This window comes from Silene latifolia, unplaced genomic scaffold (genome assembly GCF_048544455.1).
Source record: "Silene latifolia isolate original U9 population unplaced genomic scaffold, ASM4854445v1 scaffold_57, whole genome shotgun sequence".
Classification (NCBI taxonomy): Eukaryota; Viridiplantae; Streptophyta; class Magnoliopsida; order Caryophyllales; family Caryophyllaceae; genus Silene; species Silene latifolia.
In genome coordinates this window covers 2,181,270-2,201,705 of record NW_027413480.1, presented here as the reverse complement: position 1 = coordinate 2,201,705, position 20,436 = coordinate 2,181,270, and the positions used below count along the sequence as shown (strand labels likewise).

The window sequence follows — 20,436 nt, the reverse complement described above, 5'->3', positions numbered from 1 at the left end:
TGATACAATGATAAAAAATATATTAATACATATATATATAATTCTTTTGGTGATGGGGGTAAAAAAATATTCGCTTTAATTTTGGCTCACAAATGTTGTCTTCCATCAAACATTTATAGTTAAATGAGGATGCGTTTTATGACTTTTGTTTTTTTTTATTATTACCAAATTTAATATATACATAAATATGTATAAATGACTAAATGTTATATAACTTTTGAGCATTCATTTTTATTATTAGCAAATTTAATATAGACATAAATATAGAGTAATGGGAAATGAAATATAAAGGTTTACTTTAATTTTTTTTTTCCTTTTTTTTTTTTACAAAATCCACATTGCATGAGAATTGTTTAGGGAGTTATCTTACGAACTAAAAAATGGTAGATATTTTGTCTTCCCTTTTATTTATAAATCATATTTATAAATTTACATATGTATTCAATCTAATGAAATTGAGCAAGTTTATTGCAATAATATTTAAGAAGGAGTTGCACATATAAATAATTTGAAATTAGAGTGATGCAAATTTTTATTTTCCATTTAACCAAATGTAGTTTTAAAAATTAAAATGTCAATGATTAATGTTAAGTATGTTAGTATTTACCTTAATATTTACAAATTCTTTATTATTTCATAAACGGCGTAAAATTAGAATAATGTGATATTTATTTGTTACTTAAAATATTCTAAGAATAAATGTAGAAATTTAAAATTTAGTATGAATTTTGATTTTTTATTGTTTTTTTAATTTATCTAGAAATTACAAAGGCCAAAATTTAATGTTTGTTATGCTAATTTTTTTTATGTAAATATTTTTTAATTTGTGTATCGTTTTAAATGGATCATTATACGAACATGAATTACCCTTTTAATTAAACACGTCATACTACATGCATGGAGGATTGGTGACGTGGAATTTTGGTAATGCAAGGTGACATTTAGTAATGCGAGGTGGCATTGTCCACGTGGCTTTTAAGGTTTACCATTTTAATAATATTTATAGATATCCGTATGTAAAAAAGTAATTTCGATAAAAATGAGGGTCACAAAAACTTAAATAAAATGATTATAGAAAAAAAAATGTTACACAATTTTTGTATAACGTGGCGTCGTCGCCTTATATAAGAATCCCATATTTAAATGGAAAATGTAATCTTTATCTTTTTACAATATCTTTCTGTGAAGACATTATGCATGTAGATGATGTAGCACAGTTGGTAGTAGGTCTGAATTAGTTGTTAGAGGTCCTGCGTTCGCCTCTTACAAGGGGCATTTTTTCACAAGTATTGTTGTGTATTTTTTAGGCCTTAGACCACAAGCCCATATAGTTTACCTCTGTTGTTTATTTTTCCGGCCCTAGGCCACATGCCCATAGTCTACTTGTTATAGTGTTTTAATCCAAAAACTTGTTTCTAACAAGATTTGAAACTCCAACCTTCAAGGAATTATGTTAATGTCCCAACCATTGAGCCACTAGTAACCATTGTCTAATATAGTATTATAATGTACTTTATATCTTAAATGCGACATTTTTCAATGTTATAATTTAGATCTGTAAAATTTGATGTATAGCCCCATAATTTATGGGGTGATCTGCTATATTTCCCGCTTAACATTTAGCTCATTAATTTTTTAAAACTTTTTAAATCTGTATATAAAATGAATTAAAAGTTGCATAATGTGCCTTATAAAATGGAAGACGATTTATTTAGAAAAAAATTTGTGCCCCCCTTATGCCAAAATCCTAGGTCCGCCCCTGTAGTGGAATTTGAAAGAACGACAACAATTTCAGCAATCTTATTATGTTCGTTATTCTATAATGGAGTTTGTCGAGTAGCGATCGTTGAACCGGCTATGGTGACCTCTATTAAGGTAATTTTCTTAGTTGATTCGACTGATGGTTGTTGGATATAATGCCTAAGAAGAAGAAGGCAAATTCTTGTTTTGTTGTCCCACATCGGTGGGAAACAACAAGTTTCCCTTGTTTATATATCCTTCCTCCTTTGTATGGTTAAGAGATTGGACCAAGGAGGCTTTTGTGATGATTATTGGGCCTGCGGGTTTGGGTCCAAACACACACACGCGCGCGCACCGGCCCGGCTCGGGCTCGGGCTCGGGCTCGGGTTCGGGTAGAGCACCTGCGGTGCGGGCCAAAGGCCCCCTTTTGTCCTTTGTTTTTGGTTTTGTGTGTTTCTGAACTGTCTAAGTTCATTTGGCATGTGCGTTTTTTAATCAGTCTTTGTGACTGTTAGTGGGTGCGATTCTTTCTCCCCACTTTCAGTCCTTGACTGCTCGGTTTTAGGAAGCTGTTTAGGCTCCTCTAACTGCTCTTATTTTGCTATAAATAGGAGCCCTATCGTCACAGTAAACACACACAAAAACAATCACTCTCATCTCTTCTTTCTCCTATTCTCTTCTTATAATTCTGGGTAATGATAATTATTTTCGTTCCAAGTCTCACGATTCGAGTGGGCGGCCGAGTGGAGATTGTAGTGTTATCCTTGGGGAACTACCGGCACTAGCTGATCGCCACCACGGTCGTACCGGAATATAGTTTTCAAGGCAGTGGCTCCCTTACCACGACACTACGAATCGGGTTATATCTCTTCTGTTTTTTCTAGCTTTTCATTGTTACTGCATCGTTTACTCCAACAATTTGAAAACTATATATCTGTTGTTGTTAATTGCTGTAACAATGTCGTATGTTTTAGCAAAAACTCTTCCTGATTTGACTAAACTTGAAAAACTAGACGGTCATAACTATAAGCGTTGGTCACAGAAACTGCTGATGTTTTTCGAACAACTGGAAATTGATTATGTGCTGTTTAGTGACCCGCCTGCTCCTGTTAAAGACGCTGCTGTTACTGAGACCGTAGAGAACACCCCCCCTCCTGCTAAATCTGCTGTTAAGTCAAACGAAGAGGATATTAAGAAATTTGATAAGGACAATAAACTTGTTAGATGCCAGCTTCTAAACAACATGACTGACACCCGTTTTGACCTATTTATGGTTCATAAATCTTTCAAACTGATATGGGAGTCCTTAGAGGCCAAGTATGGGGCTGATGATGCGGGGAAAAATAAATATGTTGTGGGTAAGTGGCTGCAATTTCAAATGGCTGACGGGAAACCCATCATGGAACAAGTTCATGTCTACGAGAACCTTTGTGCTGATGTCGTGAATGAGGGTATGAAACCAGATGATACTTTTGTGGCTAATGTATTGCTAGAGAAATTTCCTCCCTCCTGGTCTGACTATAGGAACCACCTTAAGCATAAGAAAAAAAGACCAGTCTCTCCAAGAACTAGTAGGACACATGAGGACAGAAGAGGCAAATCGCCTTAAAGACCAACCTGTTAGTCTTTCTGTGAATGCTTCGTTCTTTGCTATTAAAAAGTTAATCTGGTTGAGTCCGGTGGTCCGTCCAATCTTTGAGAAGTTCAAGGGTAAGAGTAAGGCCAAGGTTGGTCCGGTAAGAGCCAGGGTCCACTAAGAAGAATGGTCAAGGGAAGCATACCAAACTTGTTGCTAAGATTCAGAAAACCAAAGGGTCCCATTGTTTGCTATGTCTGTGGGAAACCTGGTCACAAAGCCTACCAAAGGTAATCGAAAAGAAAACTGTTGAAGCCAATGTTCTTTGTGACGATGATGCCATTGCTTCTTTGTGGTTGTGGAAGCTAATCGGTGGGTAATGTTCTTGAATGGGTCTTTGATATCGGCGCTTCCAGCATCTCTCGGCTTTGATAAAGGATTATTTGCTGAGTTCGAGGAGGTAGCTGATGGGGAATGCGTCTACATGGGCAATTCTTCATCTGCAATGATCACTGGCAAAGGCAAGATCTTTCTCAAACTCACCTCGGGGAAAACACTTGCTCTCACCAATGTTTTATTTGTACCCTCATTGCGTCGAAACCTCGTGTCTGGTGCCTTATTGAACAAAGCTGGTTTGAAACTTGTTTTTGAGGCTGACAAGGTTGTAATGTCGCGTAATGGGGAATTTGTGGGCAAGGGTTATCTTTCTGGGGGTCTTTTTGTATTGAACACTGATTCAGTTTTTAATAATATTGCATCTACTTCTGCTTATATTGTTGAGTCTATTGATGTTTGGCATGGTAGATTAGGTCATGTGTGTTGACTATATTAAAAAACTTAGAACTATGAGTTTAATTCCAAGTTTGACGAGTCAAGAATTCTCTAAATGTGCTAGCTGTGTTGAAGCTAAATTTACAAAGAAACCTAGTAAACCTGTCACAACTAGGAATACGAGTCTTCTTGAGTTAATTCACACCGACCTAGCTGACTTCAAAAATGTGGCAAGTAGAGGTGGAAAGAATTATTATGTCACCTTTATAGACGATCATTTCAAGGTACACCCGTGTTTATCTGCTTAAGACTAAAGATGAAGCAGAACAATCGTTTATAAACTTTAAAAATGAAGTCGAAAATCAACTCGACAGAAAAATTAAAAGGGTAAGGTCTGATAGAGGTGGTGAGTATAAATCTAGTTATCTAGCCGACTTTTGTGCTGCTAACGGTTTAATACATGAGACTAGTCCACCTTACTTACCTCAGTCTAACGGTGTAGCTGAACGAAAAAATGAACCTTAAAAGAGATGAAGAATGCTATGCTTTTAAGTTCTGGCCTATCTGACGATATGTGGGGGGAAGCAATTCTATCGGCTTGTCACATTCTTAACCGTGTACCTCATAAGAAACTTGACAAGACACCATACGAGATTTGGAAGGGCTATCCTCCTAACCTGAGTTACCTTAAGGTATGGAGGTGTTTGGCTAAAGTGGGTTTACCAGACTTTAGGAGACCTACCGTTGGACCAAAGACCTATGATTGTGTTTTTATAGGTTATGCTCAAAATAGTTCTGCTTATAGATTCATGTCTTTTAAGTGATCGTTCAAAATCTGAAGCTAGAGATGCTGTGTTTTTTGAGCATGTTTTTCCATTACAGAAGAATGTTGATTCACCTCCTAGTTTACCTATTACATCTATTGATATCTCTTCACATGCTAGTAGTAGCACTTCTATTGATCATGTTGTTGAACCTAGAAGAACTAAGAGACCTAGATGTCCAAAGAACTTTGGAGCTGATTTTGTTTCAACTTTGCTGTCTGAACATGGATACACTGTTTGTGCTAGTGATGAATTTGTTTCAGCCTTTTTAATAGAAGATGACCCAAAAACGTATAGTGAGGCAATGAAATCCATTGATGCTAATTTTTGGAAAGATGCTATTAAAAGTGAACTTGACTCTATTGTGTCAAATCAGACTTGGGAGTTGACTGATTTACCTAAAGGTAGTAAACCCATTACAAGTAAATGGATCTTTAAAAAGAAAATGAGACCTGACGGTACAATTGAGAGGTTCAAAGCTAGACTTGTAGTTAGAGGCTTTACACAAAAGAAGGGTATTGATTATTTTGATACTTACTCTCCTGTGACCAAAATTTCGACTATTAGGACTCTTGTCGCCTTAGCTGCTATTCATAACCTTGTTATACATCAGATGGATGTTAAAACTGCCTTTTTGAATGATGAACTAAGGGAAGAGATCTATATGTCTCAACCTGAAGGTTTTGTGATTGAGGGTCAAGAGAGTAAAGTGTGTAAACTGAACAAGTCTCTTTATGGACTGAAACAAGGACCTAAACAGTGGTTTGAGAAATTTAACAACACTTTAATGAGTAATGACTATGTGGTTAACAATTCTGATTCATGTGTTTATTCAAAAATGATGGGATCTGATTGTGTAATTATATGCCTATATGTTGATGACATGTTAATACTTGGTAATAATTTGGAGGTGATAATTAGAACCAAAGATTTTTTGTCATCACAATTTGAGATGAAGGACTTAGGAGAAGCTGATGTTATCCTAGGAGTTAAGGTCATCCGAAACCCCAATGGAATCTGTCTAAGTCAATCTCATTATGTTGAAAAAGTGTTGAGAAAGTTTAACTGCTTTGATGATGTGCCTACTAGAACACCCTATGATCCTAGTGTACCTTTGTGTAAAAACTTGGGCAAGAGTGTTTCCCAAGAAGAGTATGCTAAAATCCTAGGTAGTGTGATGTTTTTAATGAACTGTACTCGACCAGATATTGCTTATGCGGTTAGTAGACTGAGTCGTTATACACATAGCCCTAGTAATGAACACTGGAATGCTCTTCGTCGTTTACTAAAATACCTAAAAGGAACTGTTGACTTATGTTTGCATTATGGTAAATTTCCTGTTGTGTTAGAAGGATATTGTGATGCGAACTGGGTTGCAGGTAACGATGAGATTTGTTCTACTAGTGGTTATGTCTTTACCATGGGTGGAGGTGCCATATCATGGAAATCCTCTAAACAGACTTGTATCGCACGCTCTACCATGGAATCTGAGTTCATAGCTCTTGAGTTGGCAGGACAAGAGGCAGAATGGTTGAAAAACCTTTTAGCTGATATACCAGTGTGGGGCGGACGGCTAACACCGGTTTCCCTGCACTGTGACTCGCAGGCTGCTATTGGTGTTGCAAAGAATAGTGTCTACAATTCGAAAAAGAGACATATTCGAATAAGGCACGCTGCAGTTAGACAACTCCAAGACAATGGAGTGATTGCTTTGGACTATGTGAAGTTCGAAAACAATCTTGCTGATCCCTTTACTAAAGGGCTGGCTAGGAGACTAGTCGTTGATACGTCGAGGGGAATAGGGCTTAAGTCCTTAGGTCAAGAGTGAGACTTGACTAGGTCTAAAGCTTCTATTCCTATGGCGTATGATTCATAGCCTTTATGGTGGTGCTTTGAGACGCACTTGATGGATCATACACCAGGTTGGACTTAGGTCCTTAATGACTCATGTGAGAAGTGCTACTGAGAAGCACTTGAGTCACCTACGTAGGTGTAACGATCATTAGACTATGTGAAGTCTTCTGAACACATCTATTAGTACCGAGGTAAACGCATAGCTCTAAAAGAGCGCGTTGCACTTTTGGGGAACGATCTTAATCTGAAGGTATGATATGTGTTGTGGGGGGTATCGACCGAAGCTCAGCTAGGAATTCAAATCGCAAGATATTCTCTCGCTGTAAGTAAGTTGTTTCCTCATTTCACTAAAGTGTCAATTCAAATTGAAAGATATTGATACCTAAGTATCCAATCCTTCCTTTACCCAGTTTTCTTTCCTTCTGTTTTCTCTTAGCCATTAATGGGGGATTGTTGGATATAATGTCTAAGAAGAAGAAGGCAAATTCTTGTTTTGTTGTCCCACATCGGTGGGAAACAACAAGTTTCCCTTGTTTATATTTCCTTCCTCCTTTGTATGGTTAAGAGATTGGACCAAGGAGGGTTTTGTGGTGGTTATTGGGCCTGTGGGTTTGGGTCCAAACACACACACACGCGTGCGCGCCGGCCCGGCCCGGGTCGAGCTCAGGCTCGGGTTTGGGTTTGGGTAGAGCACCTACGGTGCGGGCCAAAGGAACCCTTTTGTCCTTTGTTTTTGGTTTTGTGTGTTTCTGAACTGTCTAAGTTCATTTGGCATGTGCGGTTTTTAATCAGTCTTTCTGACTGTTACTGGGTGCGATTCTTTCTCCCCACTTTCAGTCCTTGATTGCTCGGTTTTAGGAAGCTGTTTAGGCTCCTCTAACTGCTCTTATTTTGCTATAAATAGGAGCCCTATCGTCACAGTAAACACACACAAAAACAATCACTCTCCTCTCTTGTTTCTCCTATTCTCTTCTTATAATTCTGGGTAATGATAATTATTTTTGTTCCAAGTCTCACAGTTCCGAGTGGGCGAAACTGAGTGGAGACTGTAGTGTTATCCTTAGGGAACTACCGGCACTAGCTGATCGCCACCACGGTCGTACCGGAATATAGTTTTCAAGGCAGTGGCTCCCTTACCACGGCACTACGAATTGGGTTATATCTCTTCTGTTTTTTCTAGCTTTTCATTGTTACTGCATCGTTTACTCCAACAATGGTTACACCCGTAGTTTATGTAACGTTGCTTGTGTATTAATTAACGGGTTTTATCCTTTGCAGACGAAGAATGGACAATTTTATAATTGCTCCATTTGCCAAACAACTTGCTTTTAGTCATCTTTCAATCAAGATTGAGGTATGTTACAAATCTTACAATTAAATATGCATGTTGAATGTAGTAATACAAAGTACGTAAGAATACATGCACGTACATACAGTTAAATATTTGATCTTACATATCGTAAAAATGTAATCATACAAATTAAAAAATCAATTCTGACATCTACACAAAAAAAAATAAATTAGAACATTTCTTTCAACAACTTTTTCAATTAGAAATGTAATATCTTGACATATATACCTAATGATTTTGCGGAAAAAGACAGAAGTCGCGGTATATTGTTTGAATTGATTTTTAGAATTTTTTTTATAGGACCATTCTTATAGTATAAGACCGACTTAATAAAAAAAAGCCCAAGAAAAAGCATTAATATAGTAAGTTTTTTTATATTTCAATAACTCTTCTATAAAACCGTCCTATAACATAGGACCGCCCAATAGAAGAGAATAGCCCATAAAAGAACCGTGTAACAAAATGAACTATGGAATCAGAAACTAAAAGGCTACTCCATCCCCATCACTAAATAAACCCTCCTCCAACCTCCATCACTCCGTTTCTCATCCCCACCACCTCCGCCATCCATGCCCTCAACACCCGCAGGCTGCAACCGCCAAACCCACCACTGTTGCTACGCCGCTCATGGTCTACCTCCGCCGAACCACTTTTCCTTCAACCGATCAATTAACAGAAAAAATATGTAGATTATCGGCAGTGTTGGGAAAGTAACCCCAACATTAGCGTTCCTTAAGTTTTATCTAATAAGCATATTAAGAGTCATAAGTTAGTTTATGTTATGTGTCTAATATTTATGTACTAGTTAAATGTTAGATGTTATTAGTAGTAAATACTAGGAGTTAGTATTTTGTATGTTAAAGACTCTTAATATAATATTAGATAAGTCAGGACTTAGGACATTATATAAGTAAGAGTAATTAGTGATGTTGGATAAAAAAAGAGTGTATGCTTAATATCCCGAGTTAAGCATAGTTGGAAATCTTAGCTAGTCGCTAAGTGTTGGAGGATTGAAATTGTATTATTGTTAAGGTTTAAGAATAATAATACAAGGTTGGGTTGTGTTTAAGTCCATAACAAAATATTGTGTGTCTTTGCACTTTTATATTATTTGTACCAAAAACCCCAACAAGTGGTATCAGAGCTACGACTCGATGGAGAAAAGTTGTGGTACAAAGTTTGAAATGGAGTTGTTCAATGGCAAGAACAATTTCTCGTTATGCCAAAGCATGATAAAGGATGTTCTCATACAACAAGGGTTGTATGTGACTCTTGAAGACAAAAGGCCCGATGATGTTCAAGTTCTTAAATGGGAAGACATGAAGTTCCACGCGTTTAGTACAATCCGATTAGCCCTTGCACTAGAAATCATGTATAGTGTGTCAGAGGAGAAAAATCCAAAGGAGTTGTGGACCAAGTTTTGTAGCATTTATAATGTGAAGTCCTTGGCTAACAAACTATTCTTGAAGAAAAATCTTTTCGAACTCGAGATGGTTGATGACGGGGATTTGAGGGACCATCTAAACAAGTTCGTTGGCTTGATCACCCAATTGGCGAGTTTGGATGAGACATTCAAAGAAGAAGACAAGGTAATAATGTTGTTGGCTTCTCTCCCCAAAAATTATAACATGGTTATCACTAGTTTACTTGTGGGGAAGACATCATTGGCCTTAGATGAGACCGTTGTAGTTTTACTAGAGTCGGAAAAATTGATGTAGCATGGAGGTGGTGGCTCTTCAAGTGATGGAGGAGCTTTTGTTGGTGAATATCGTGGCAAGAAGAAGGGCTGTTGAAAAAAGCACAATCCTAATATTAAGTGCTTCTACTGCGATGAGTTAGGCCATATACAAACTGTATGTCTTAAGGCAAAAGAAGATTTGAAAGAGTTGAAAAAGACTCGTGCTAGTGGGGTTGCAGCTATGGCAGAAGTTTATGATGGTGAGCTCCTAATGGTTCATGGTGAAAAGGAACCTAGTGAGAGTTGGGTGTTAGATTCGGGAACTTCCTATCACATATGTGGAAGAAGAGAATGGTTTTCTTCTTATGAAGAATGTGAAGGAAAGATGGTTAGTTTGCCAAATGGTGAAAAGGCAAAGATTGAAGGGATTGGTGAGGTGAAGGTAAGACTTCATGATGGCCAAGTTAGAAGGTTTGGTGATGTTAGATACATACCAAACATTAGTAGAAATTTAATCTCATTGGGTAGATTAGATGGATTGGGTTGTACCATTCATGTTAAGAATGGTGTTTTGGAGGTCACTAAAAATAGTAAAATGATTTTCAAAGGTCGAAAAGGGAAAACTAACTTATTCACATTTGATGGAAGATGTGGTGAAGATGGGTTAGTTCAAGGGGAGGTTCTCCCAGGTTAAGGTTGTGTCAAGGTTGTGTCGATCGGCCTGATGATTGACCAGTTAGAATGTTGGGCTTAAGGGGAGGTTTGTTGGGAAAGTAACCCCGGCCAACATTAGTGTTCCTTAAGTTTTATCTAATAAGCATATTAAGAGTCATAAGTTAGTTTATGTTATGTGTCTAATATTTATGTACTAGTTAAATGTTAGGTGTTATTAGTAGTAAATATTAGGAGTTAGTATTTTGTATGTTAAAGACTCTTAATGTAATAATATATAAGTTAGGACTTAGGGCCTTATATAAGTAAGGGTCATTAGTCATGTTGGATAAAAAAAAAAGAGTGTATGCTTAATATCCCGAGTTAAGCATAGTTGGAAATCTTAGTTAGTAGCTAAGTGTTGGAGCATTGAAATTGTATTATTGTTAAAGTTTAAGAATAATAATACAGGGTTGGGTTGTGGTTAAGTGAATAACAAAATATTGTGTCTTTGCACTTTTATATTATTTGTACTAAAAACCCCAACAGGCAGCAACGGTGACGCGATCACCAGGAAGAAGGTTCAGAAGTTTGATTTACAAGGACTAAATTTTAGATAAAAAATTGAACAACTAACTTCTGGTAATTGATTGTTTTAACTTGAAAATACATACTTTTAAATTGAAAATTTCAGCTTTTAAGTTTAAAATTACACACTTATGATCTTTTTTTATAGGCCGGTACACTTAGTTTGATAACAAGTAATTTTAATTTCAAAACATATAATTTTAATTTGAAAATTTCATAAATTTTGATGAAGACAAGTCTACCATTGATTTAGTAAAATTTGAGTTCTACCCAGATTTTATAAAGTAGGAGTTTTAAGTTAATGACCACTAAATCTAGTTTAATAACTTATTGTTTTAAGAGTTTTGCTTTATAACTAAATTAAACAAGCATTTTTAGTTTCAATACAATTAGTTTGAAAACTAGGCTTTTTAAGTTCAAAACTCATGACCTCTACACAAATATTTATTGGGAGGAGCTGCGTGGAGTGGGTCGATGATTGGCGAGCTGGATGGTTTGGACCAAATTACCAATAAACGATTTCCGGCATGAGACGATGGTTTAGAGGCGGTGGTTTGGTAGTCTGGGGTAATTTGGCGTTTTACGGATGCAAAAACGAATAGGATGAAAAGGATGTGAATATATGAATCATATGATAGAGGATTACTTGACTGATAATTTTTTCCATATGTATTGGGCTTTTGTTTAATGGGCTGGTCTTATTAAACAATTTGTGTTTTTATTTTATTTTTCTGATAAATTTATACTTCCTAATAATGAAAACTAACATATTTAAATATGTAAGTTATCAATTTAAAATTTTAGGTTATTAAAATAAAAGTATTATTTTATATTTTTATTAGGCAATTTTGTTGGGCCTAATTTACCGATTTAATAGACTTAACTAGATATCAGTTTTATAGAACAATTTGTGAATTTTGTTTGTTGTATTAACAGGTACAAAATAACATCCTTGAAATTCAAGGCCAAAAACACAGCAATTTTGGGCTTGAAGAAAGTTGCCCCTTAGGGTATGTCCTAATTTTGTATGGCATAAATGCATCAATCAATCAACAGCCTATTCCGCACTATCACAATAAAAATCATTGCGTAAGACGGTTTTATAATATTTATTATTAGATTTTGAATTAGCATTTCACATGAAAATTATTGTTATTTGTTTGGAAACAGGATGCTGTAATGCGTACAAGACCAGATGCTGACAAGAATTTCTTTGGAACCCGAGCTTCCGTATGTCTTTATAAACCGAATGTGAAAACCGGTCAATGGTCGGCGGGTCGAATGAAACTTTCAAATGGGCCAAACAGCATCGAGGCCGGATGGATGGCCAGTTAAAAACACTTTCTATTTTGACAAACTTTGATTTAAGATAGGTATATAACCGTTGAAATTGAAATAGGTCAAATAGATTAGACAGGACAAAGGCACAATGCTTTGAGGAGACTTAGCAAAAACGTTATTTATTCTATCTAAGTACTCCATAGAATTCTATTTAACTTGTTTTAACACATTTTTTTGTTGAACATAGGTCAATCCTACCGTGTTTAAGAATTCTGAAGCTCATGTATATGCAAAATTTTGTGTAAGCCTCATTTTTCCATAGAAAGAAATGTTAGCTACATTATATCCTTAAAAATAGTTTTTTGATTTTTTTTAAAAATCATTATGTTATAGGCAGGTGGAAAAGGATGCATTAACACACAATGTCCAGGTTTCATACAAGTTGATACGAAAGTTCCTCTAAGTTTTATTTCAAGGACATATTCTCAAGCTCACGGTGATTAATGGACCTGGGATATAAGCATCGAGAAGGTAATTTTCGTAATTAGAACTATCCGAACATAATATATACGATATATACATTTTTTTTCATTGAAGCTAACAAAAGTTGACCCGACTAGATAAAACCCAAAATTGGGTGAATTGAAACCGGTCAACTTGATATTATACCAATAATCACAACGTTATTTGTGTGGACAATGGGCCCACGGGGGCGCTTGGGAGGAGAACAAGCGTTTGCATTTTGTGGATTCGCCACCAATTTATTGTGGAAAATTGGAAACCGTTCGAATACCTCGTGCCATGTCAAGGCACAAAGTAGAGACATGAACACCAAGCAATCATTACCCTTAGCATTCTATGTCTAGAATGACTCTCGTGGATGCCAATGAACACGGATTTTCACAGAGATCTGGAGTAAGGGGTGAGGGTACGTATTAGGAAGCTCTTTTGATCGAAAACCTAATCCCGCCCGCCTCGATAGCGGCCTCTAGTAATGATTAGGGACATCATCTATACTCGATATATCGTCGATTATATGCATGCAATGCAACATCCAAGTTTTAATCCTATCATGTGAAGATTAGACTAAGTCGGTTAAAACGTAATTTAGCACACAATTAATGTCGAAGTAGGATTTAGTGCTCAATTACATATGAAGGCATACAAATGATACAAGAAACATGACAAATACAATAAATAAAATGAAAATTACATAAATTACATCGGATTCATTTGATTTGTGTCGAAAATACCTTTAAAACGGCTAATTTGAGAAAAAGAATAAAAGAAGGAATTAATGAACAGATCAGTAGGCGATAATACGATTAATAGTCAATTATACGTAAGCTAATAAACTAGGTCAAGGCAGAACGGAAGTTCAGAGGCAGAAATCAACCTGGAACAGGCGCAGCAGGACTGCGCTCTTTGGAAGAGGCACAACAGTTGCTGCGTCTGTTCCAAGGGTAAGTTCTGACTGTGAAGCCGGAACTGCAGATCGTTAATGTAAATTGATGAATTTAATGGTTTATTACGATATTTACTCGGATGGAAGTGATTATCAGGTTATTTACATGTGATTGATGGTCATAAAAGCAATAAAACATGGATGAAACGGATTTAAGACGAATTAATTACATGGATGAAAGATTGATTAGTGACATGGGTGAACTAAATAGGTTAAACATGACGAATTAATGACAAATTAATGACGAATATGACGATAGACAGATGAAAATATATCAAGAAATCGAATTCCAGAAACCCGATATGAACGAATCGAATTTCCACAACCCGGATTGAGTTTAATGACGAAAACCCGCAAATATGAGATTATAAGGGATTTAAGTCGGATTTAACGATGAATTAGACGTATTAATGAACGATAAATGATATACATGTGAGACGATTTTGATTGTATGTCAAAGAATTAGCAAAAACAAACGAAGCAAATAAAACGAACGAATTACAGAGGACGAAGGAAGAAGAAAGGAAGCAGGAACTGCGGCAGCCTCACGAAGAGGCGCAGCAGGCACTGCGCTCCTTCGAAGAGGCGCAGCAGTTGCTGCGTCCTTTCTCGAAGGTTTGTCTTCTGGAAATCCGTAAAAAAGGGTTTTACACGAGGTTTTAGAAATCGTTTTTAAAAGGCTTTCGACATAAAACTTACATTAGTGATAAAAAAAGGTAAATAACAATAATAAAAGAGAGATTTACACCCTCAGACTTACATGTTTGACGAAACGAGATGAACTAAGTTATCGATTAGTGATGCTCGACTCGAATGTAGACGAAAGTGCCCTCGTAAGAGGAAAACGATTAAGATTAGTTAAATTGATTAGTTGCGGAGTTGGTCAAATTGGTTGGTCATGCAAACGAGGCTGGTACTCAGAAGGATCCGAGCTTACGTGGTCGAATGTTCAAGCACGTAGACGCCAAAAAGTAAGAACAAAGGTCTAGAATGCAAAGGAAGAAGAGAAGGGCGGACACTCGCGTGAGAAATATGAGGAGCGAAGACTCCTATTTATACTAATCACGTGAAGGAATAGGGTTTTCGGAGAGACTATGGAAGTGAATCTCGGAAAGATATGAAAAAGATACGAAAAATACGCAGAAAAGGACCTGGGAAGAGGCGCAACAGTCACTGCGTCTCTTGGAAGAGGCGCAGCACCTGCTGCGTCTGTTCCCAGGTGGTTTCCTCCTGCGGAAGAAAGATTTCCGTGTTTAAGTTATGGAATAACGGGATAATTTGGTTTTCCTTAATATCTTGTATGAATATTACGGGAAATTGTTTACCAAAGATTAAAAGATTGTGTAATATTTATAAAATATGGAATAGAAATATCCGGAACATTCCAGAACATTCTGACTCGGGATTTAGCGATTATCAGAAAATGAAGACGGTTTTAGGCCCGGACTCCAAATGTACTCTAATTACTGTCAAAACGACCGTATCGGCGCGTAGATGACAACTAAGAGGTAGACATCAGTGTTTGAGAAATCACTTGACGATAAACTTACGAACTGTCAAAAATCGTTCCGCGTACCAAACATGTGGCCCAATCATCACCGGGTGGTTTGCGAGGGGTGCAGAAATGAGGTATTTACAGAGCCCCCACTTTGACTGAGGCTTGGACAAGGCGAAAGTCAAAGTATAGCCATCGGGTCAATCGAAGATTACAACCTGACGACTATGGCGACGCGAGGCGGCTCAAGGGGTCTGAGCCAAGGACCTGTCGTCGGGAACATTTTTGAGTCTGTCGACTATCGGGGAGGGTCGTTTAAAGTCCATTAGACTACGTAAGGAGGCTCGCTAGCCATAAGAAGAGACCATACCTGAGACTTCTAGATGAAACGGGACTGAAGGCGCTTCGGCGAAACTCTTTGGTTTGAAGATAACTTGGTGTCTGAAGGCATGACGGTTTATCCTGAAAAAGGGTATCTGAAAGGCATGAAGGGTTTATCCTGAAAAGGGGTATCTGAAGGATTATAAGGAAACGATGATTTTGAGGAAAGACAGCAAGACACATCTGGAACTGCTGGGGGAAATCTGTTTGTGTTAAGCTTCAAACAAACATCGGAAGAATTCGGGGTTGATGTTGATCTCCATGTCTCGAGAGGAAGTGACTGTCGGTCGTGAACTCTCGTTGGGGAACATAATCGGGAACTTATCTCCATGTCTCGAGAGGGATTGTCTATCCGCTTACTCTCGCTGGGAATATAATGAAGGAACTTTTCTCCATGTCTCGAGAGGGATTGTCGATCCGCTTACTCTCCCTGGGAATATAATGAAGGCGTGTCGAAACACCGGTAAAGAAATACCTGATCGTTGTGACAAGCAAGGTCTTAGAAGAGATAAATAACGTATAATAGTCTGCTGTTGGCTTAGAAATGTGGGTCTGAACGAAAGATAATCATCAAACGGACCAAAAAGATAAAATGGCAACGGGGAAGAGGCGCATCAAAGATGGGCCCACAAATAACGAACTCATAACGAATATTTGAAAACTCGTATGGAGGGAACACCAGGAAGAGGCGCAGCAAGAGCTGCGTCTCTTGGAAGAGGCAGCGCCGCTTTCTTTCGCCCCATTCTGGAGGTGTCTTTTCTGCGTAAAAACGCGATAAACAGAGGGATTTAATTCATTTGTTCGAAACACAAATTCCTCAATTTCTCTCTCAAATCTTAACCCATTTCCGCCAAAATTTGATCCAAAAAGCTTGCATTCATCATGACTAATCGAGGTATGTATATCGTTTATACATCAATCTTCTATATCTTGCTTAATTTGGATCGAAAAAATTAGGGTTTTCAACCCAATTAATTCGAAAATTTGGGGCTTTTCCCCCAAATGGATTTACCTTGTAAAATTGGTATTAGAAACGGATAATTGGTAATATAAGGAACATAACCGTGTATTTGTTTCGAATTTTCGTTGAATTTTGAGCATTTGAGTGAAATTGAGACGGTTTCACAACTAAACCGTAAATTGCTTCAAAAATAGCCTTTGGATTGCCCATTTATGATGAAACTTGATATTTGGGATCCTTGGATGATGGGTAAACTTCCTACCATCTCGAAATTTTGGTTTGTGACGGCTTTTTCAGGACACTTTCTAGGGCATAATCGCCGTTATAACGAAATGCTGCCGAAATTTCGACTTGCACCCATGACTAGGCCTCAACTTAGGCTTGAATTGACCCTAATTACCACATGAGTGATCGGGTTCGTGAGAATGCGGCCAAAGATGGCGAGAAAAGAGCGATTTCAGGGCTTCCGAAGGCTCGAAAATCCCTTAACTAAGGCTCGTCGTCACGTGACGCGGCCTAAAATTACTTTAATGTTGCAGGTGATGAGGCTTCTACTTCTGGGAGAGCTCCCATGGAGATAGACACTGCTGTTGACCCTTCTCGTGTCATCGAGGAGGCTTTGGAGGAGGCTTTCACCGCCGCGGTGATGGCTGCTGATGACGAGGTTCACGAGGAGGAGGCTGTTGAGGAGGAGGAGGCCCCGAGGAGGGCCAATGTGGGACGAGGAGGTCGTCAGCTGAGGGGAGCACCCGCGTGGGCTGAGACCTGGGACAACAGGCACTTGCTTTGGGCTGCGGAGGGTCACCTGTCCTATAGGACGGTGAAGAGCTTGGTAAATAGGAATTCATTACTCATCACTCATCTTCTTTCATTTCACTTGCTTATATCTTTTCCAATTTTCATTCAAAACTAAAGATAGCTTTTTGTTTCAAATCACAATAGGAGGCCGGGAACATCAGGTCGTTCTCGGGTTACACGATAGCGATGGAGTGCTACGAGAGGCTGTCGGCGGAGGAGCGTGCCATGATCGAGCGTGGAGCGTTTGGTGCCTTGGTGCAGGCTTGGAGGGATATCGCGAAGAGGAAGCTGCGGGCTAACCTTAGCCTGGTTCGCACTTTCTTGGACCGATTCTGGGACACGACTTCCACTTTTCACATGCCTTTTGGTGAGGTGGGAGTCACTCTGGAGGACTACGGCATGATTTCTTGTCTGCCGTGTGGGTCTGAGGCGGTGGAGTGGCCGGAGACTGCCATGAGGGTGGACTCGGTCGAGGCTAGGAGGTTGATCGGTGGAACTTGTCGCCGAAGGTCATTCTGATGCCTGGTTTAGTGCCCGTTCCTATGTCCGAGACTACTTTGCGGGAAGACCCGGCGGCGTGACGATTGACGGAGAGAGACGGCTCCTCCTCCCCTGTCAAAATGGAGCGAGGGCCCGTTTGTGTCTTTGGTGGTTTCTGTCTTCGATCTACCTCGGAGACAAGGGAGAGAGGCTGTCGACGAAGCTTCTTCCCTTCCTTTATGACCTGAGCTCCCTAGGGCATTAGGACTGCATCACTGCTAGTTTTGCGGTCCTCATCCGCTTCATGAGGGCCATGGTTCGTCCGGAGTTGATGGAGAAGGGGATTTCTCCTGGTGCTGTCGGACTTGGACTACTGCTGGAGATATGAACCTTCATTTGGATTAAAATCAATTCTTTTCCTTATAAAATTACGAAAGATCGTTATTGACTATCTCGCTTTACATGCGTAGGTGTACTCCTACTTTACGAGCCTCTCGCCCATGAGGACGGAGCCGCTGGAGAAGGCCTATCCCGTCGTGAGGGATTGGGTGATGTGTAGGACGAGGAGTAAGCGTTCCTCTCACGGTGTCTACCGGCGGGACGTGAACGCTCTTCAGCTGGACAGCGTGAGCATCTCACCTGTATTCATTTTGCTTCTATATTGCCTTTAATCGATCATAAGAATGATACCTTGTTTGTCTTTTCCTAGTGGGTGCCTAGGCCTTGGGCGGAGTACGCTAGAGCGCCTCCTTTTGTGGCTGAGGTCCTTCGTCCTAGGAGCTCGAGCCGGCTGCTGTTGAGGACGTCGATGGGTCATGTGTGGTACTTGGGCGAGCGCTTGGCTCGTCAGTGCTCTCGGGATGTGTTGACGGTTCCCATCGACCCTCCTAGGACGATGTCTAGGGAGCATTCTGAGGCTGAGAGGGAGGCTGACTTGGCTGGCGTTGGTGGTGACGCCCTCCTTCTTCCAGGTGAGAACTACTCGGCGTTCCTTTACGGGAAGTTGGCGTACTGGCCGGTTGTGGTAAGCATCTTTATCCTTCTTTATTTTTGATTTTGGGAATACGATGAAAGATCATCAAATAACGAGAAACATCTGACTTTGGAGGAGGTTGAGGCGGCGGGCATCGAGCCCCCAGAGTACCCCGAGACCCTCGAGTACACTGACGCGACCAAGAGGACGACGATCTCCGAGCTGCGTGACTTTGACGTGGCTGTGACGGATGCTGGCTTGGACGATTGGCAGCATCTGATTCGGAGGGTGAGCCTCTAATTTGCATGATTTTTGTGTAAGAACACATTTGATTGAACTTATTCAATTATTGAGAACTTCTTTTTGAAAATGCAGGTTGCGCCGTCTCGGTTCGTGGCGTTATGGAGGGTGGCTAACCGGCTGCGAGCTACTGCCGTCGAGGCACTTGTCGGCGGTCGAGGTCGTCAGGTATGAACCTTGTGTCTGTTTTATTTTGAACTTTGATTTTCCAACTTCTCTTGTAATTGCTTGAAACGATTGACATGAGCCAATTTTGTTGTTTATAGGGGGGGCGTGAGCTGGAGCGAGAGTTGGCTCAGTCTCGGGAGGAGACAGCTCGCTTGTTGAGGGAGCTCGAGGTTCGAGACGCCGAGGTTGCTGCTCTCGCGGCAAGAGTTGCGGAGCTAGAGGGCGACCGGCAGTAGTTTTGTTTAGTTGTTTGTATTTTTTTTTTTTGCACATTTGTACATTTTGGACCTACATTTTGAACATTTTGGACTTTGCTTGGGGATCGAGCCCCCAGTTTGTTGTACATTTCCCTTTTTTGTTGTATATATGATGGCCTGAGTGCCTTTGCTGCTGGGTTGCGTTGCTTGTATTTGCAGGTTAGCTTTGAACAGGTTTGGTAGATGACGGTTTATGCCGTCATGCTGCCGAAATTTACATAGAAATCACGTAGAACATACATTTGTATAAACACACGGCCTGAATTAGCGCATAACGAATGACTCAAAAGAATGCGAAAATGCAAAAATGCAAAAAATTTGCCGGATTTGGAAATGACCGGACGGTAGGGAGGGTTACCCCTAAAAAAAGAAAAAAAATAGAAACGTATAAGTTAGAAATGAAATGATTAAAAAAAGAAATAAAAGAAATATATAAGTGAAATATAGAAGTTGTGAAATGAATTAAATTACAATGAAAATTATTTCCTAAAATGAATTACATTAAAATGAAAATTATTTCCTAAAACGAAAATATACAAGTGTGTTAGAGTGATGGGAATGCTGATATTGCCTCGAAATGCGTGCCCGCGGAATTAGGAAACATGGAATATGGTAATTTCCACGTATTTACCAAAATAATAACCCGTAGGAATAGGAAATTATTCGTTAAGGAATTTAGGAAAGATCCAACGCGGAAAATCACAGAAACCTTGTTGAGGAAGAGGCGCAGCATAAGCTGCGTCCCTTTGAAGAGGCGCAGCAGGTGCTGCGCCTATTCCCAGGTGTGTCTGTTCTGGCAGATTTTAGGAAACAAAGTTTAGTATAAATAGAGACGTCGATAGAG

The 20,436-nt window shown here is 39.2% G+C and overlaps 1 protein-coding gene across 11 annotated transcripts in view; it reads left to right on the top strand.

Moving 5' to 3' along the window:
- Window positions 1–19,724, top strand: part of LOC141639764 (uncharacterized) — a 30,759-nt gene extending 11,035 nt beyond the window's left edge. For 7 of the 11 annotated variants that reach the window (XR_012542659.1, XR_012542649.1, XR_012542650.1 and 4 more), the window contains exons 5-11: window positions 8,044–8,119; window positions 11,970–12,043; window positions 12,204–12,406; window positions 12,562–12,615; window positions 12,708–12,845; window positions 19,243–19,335; window positions 19,434–19,724. Coding sequence is in view for 1 of the 11 variants with exons in the window: in XM_074448814.1 (XP_074304915.1) it covers window positions 18,395–18,520; window positions 18,604–18,918; window positions 19,003–19,155; window positions 19,243–19,335; window positions 19,434–19,571 (825 nt within the window). In the remaining 10 variants the exon portion in view is untranslated. Of the gene's footprint in view, window positions 1–8,043; window positions 8,120–11,969; window positions 12,044–12,203; window positions 12,407–12,561; window positions 12,616–12,707; window positions 12,846–18,072; window positions 18,521–18,603; window positions 18,919–19,002; window positions 19,156–19,242; window positions 19,336–19,433 lie in introns of those variants that run through there. The other 4 variants (XR_012542658.1, XR_012542657.1, XR_012542652.1 and 1 more) reach the window with 2 other exon arrangements.
- The last annotated feature ends 712 nt before the right edge of the window (window positions 19,725–20,436 follow it).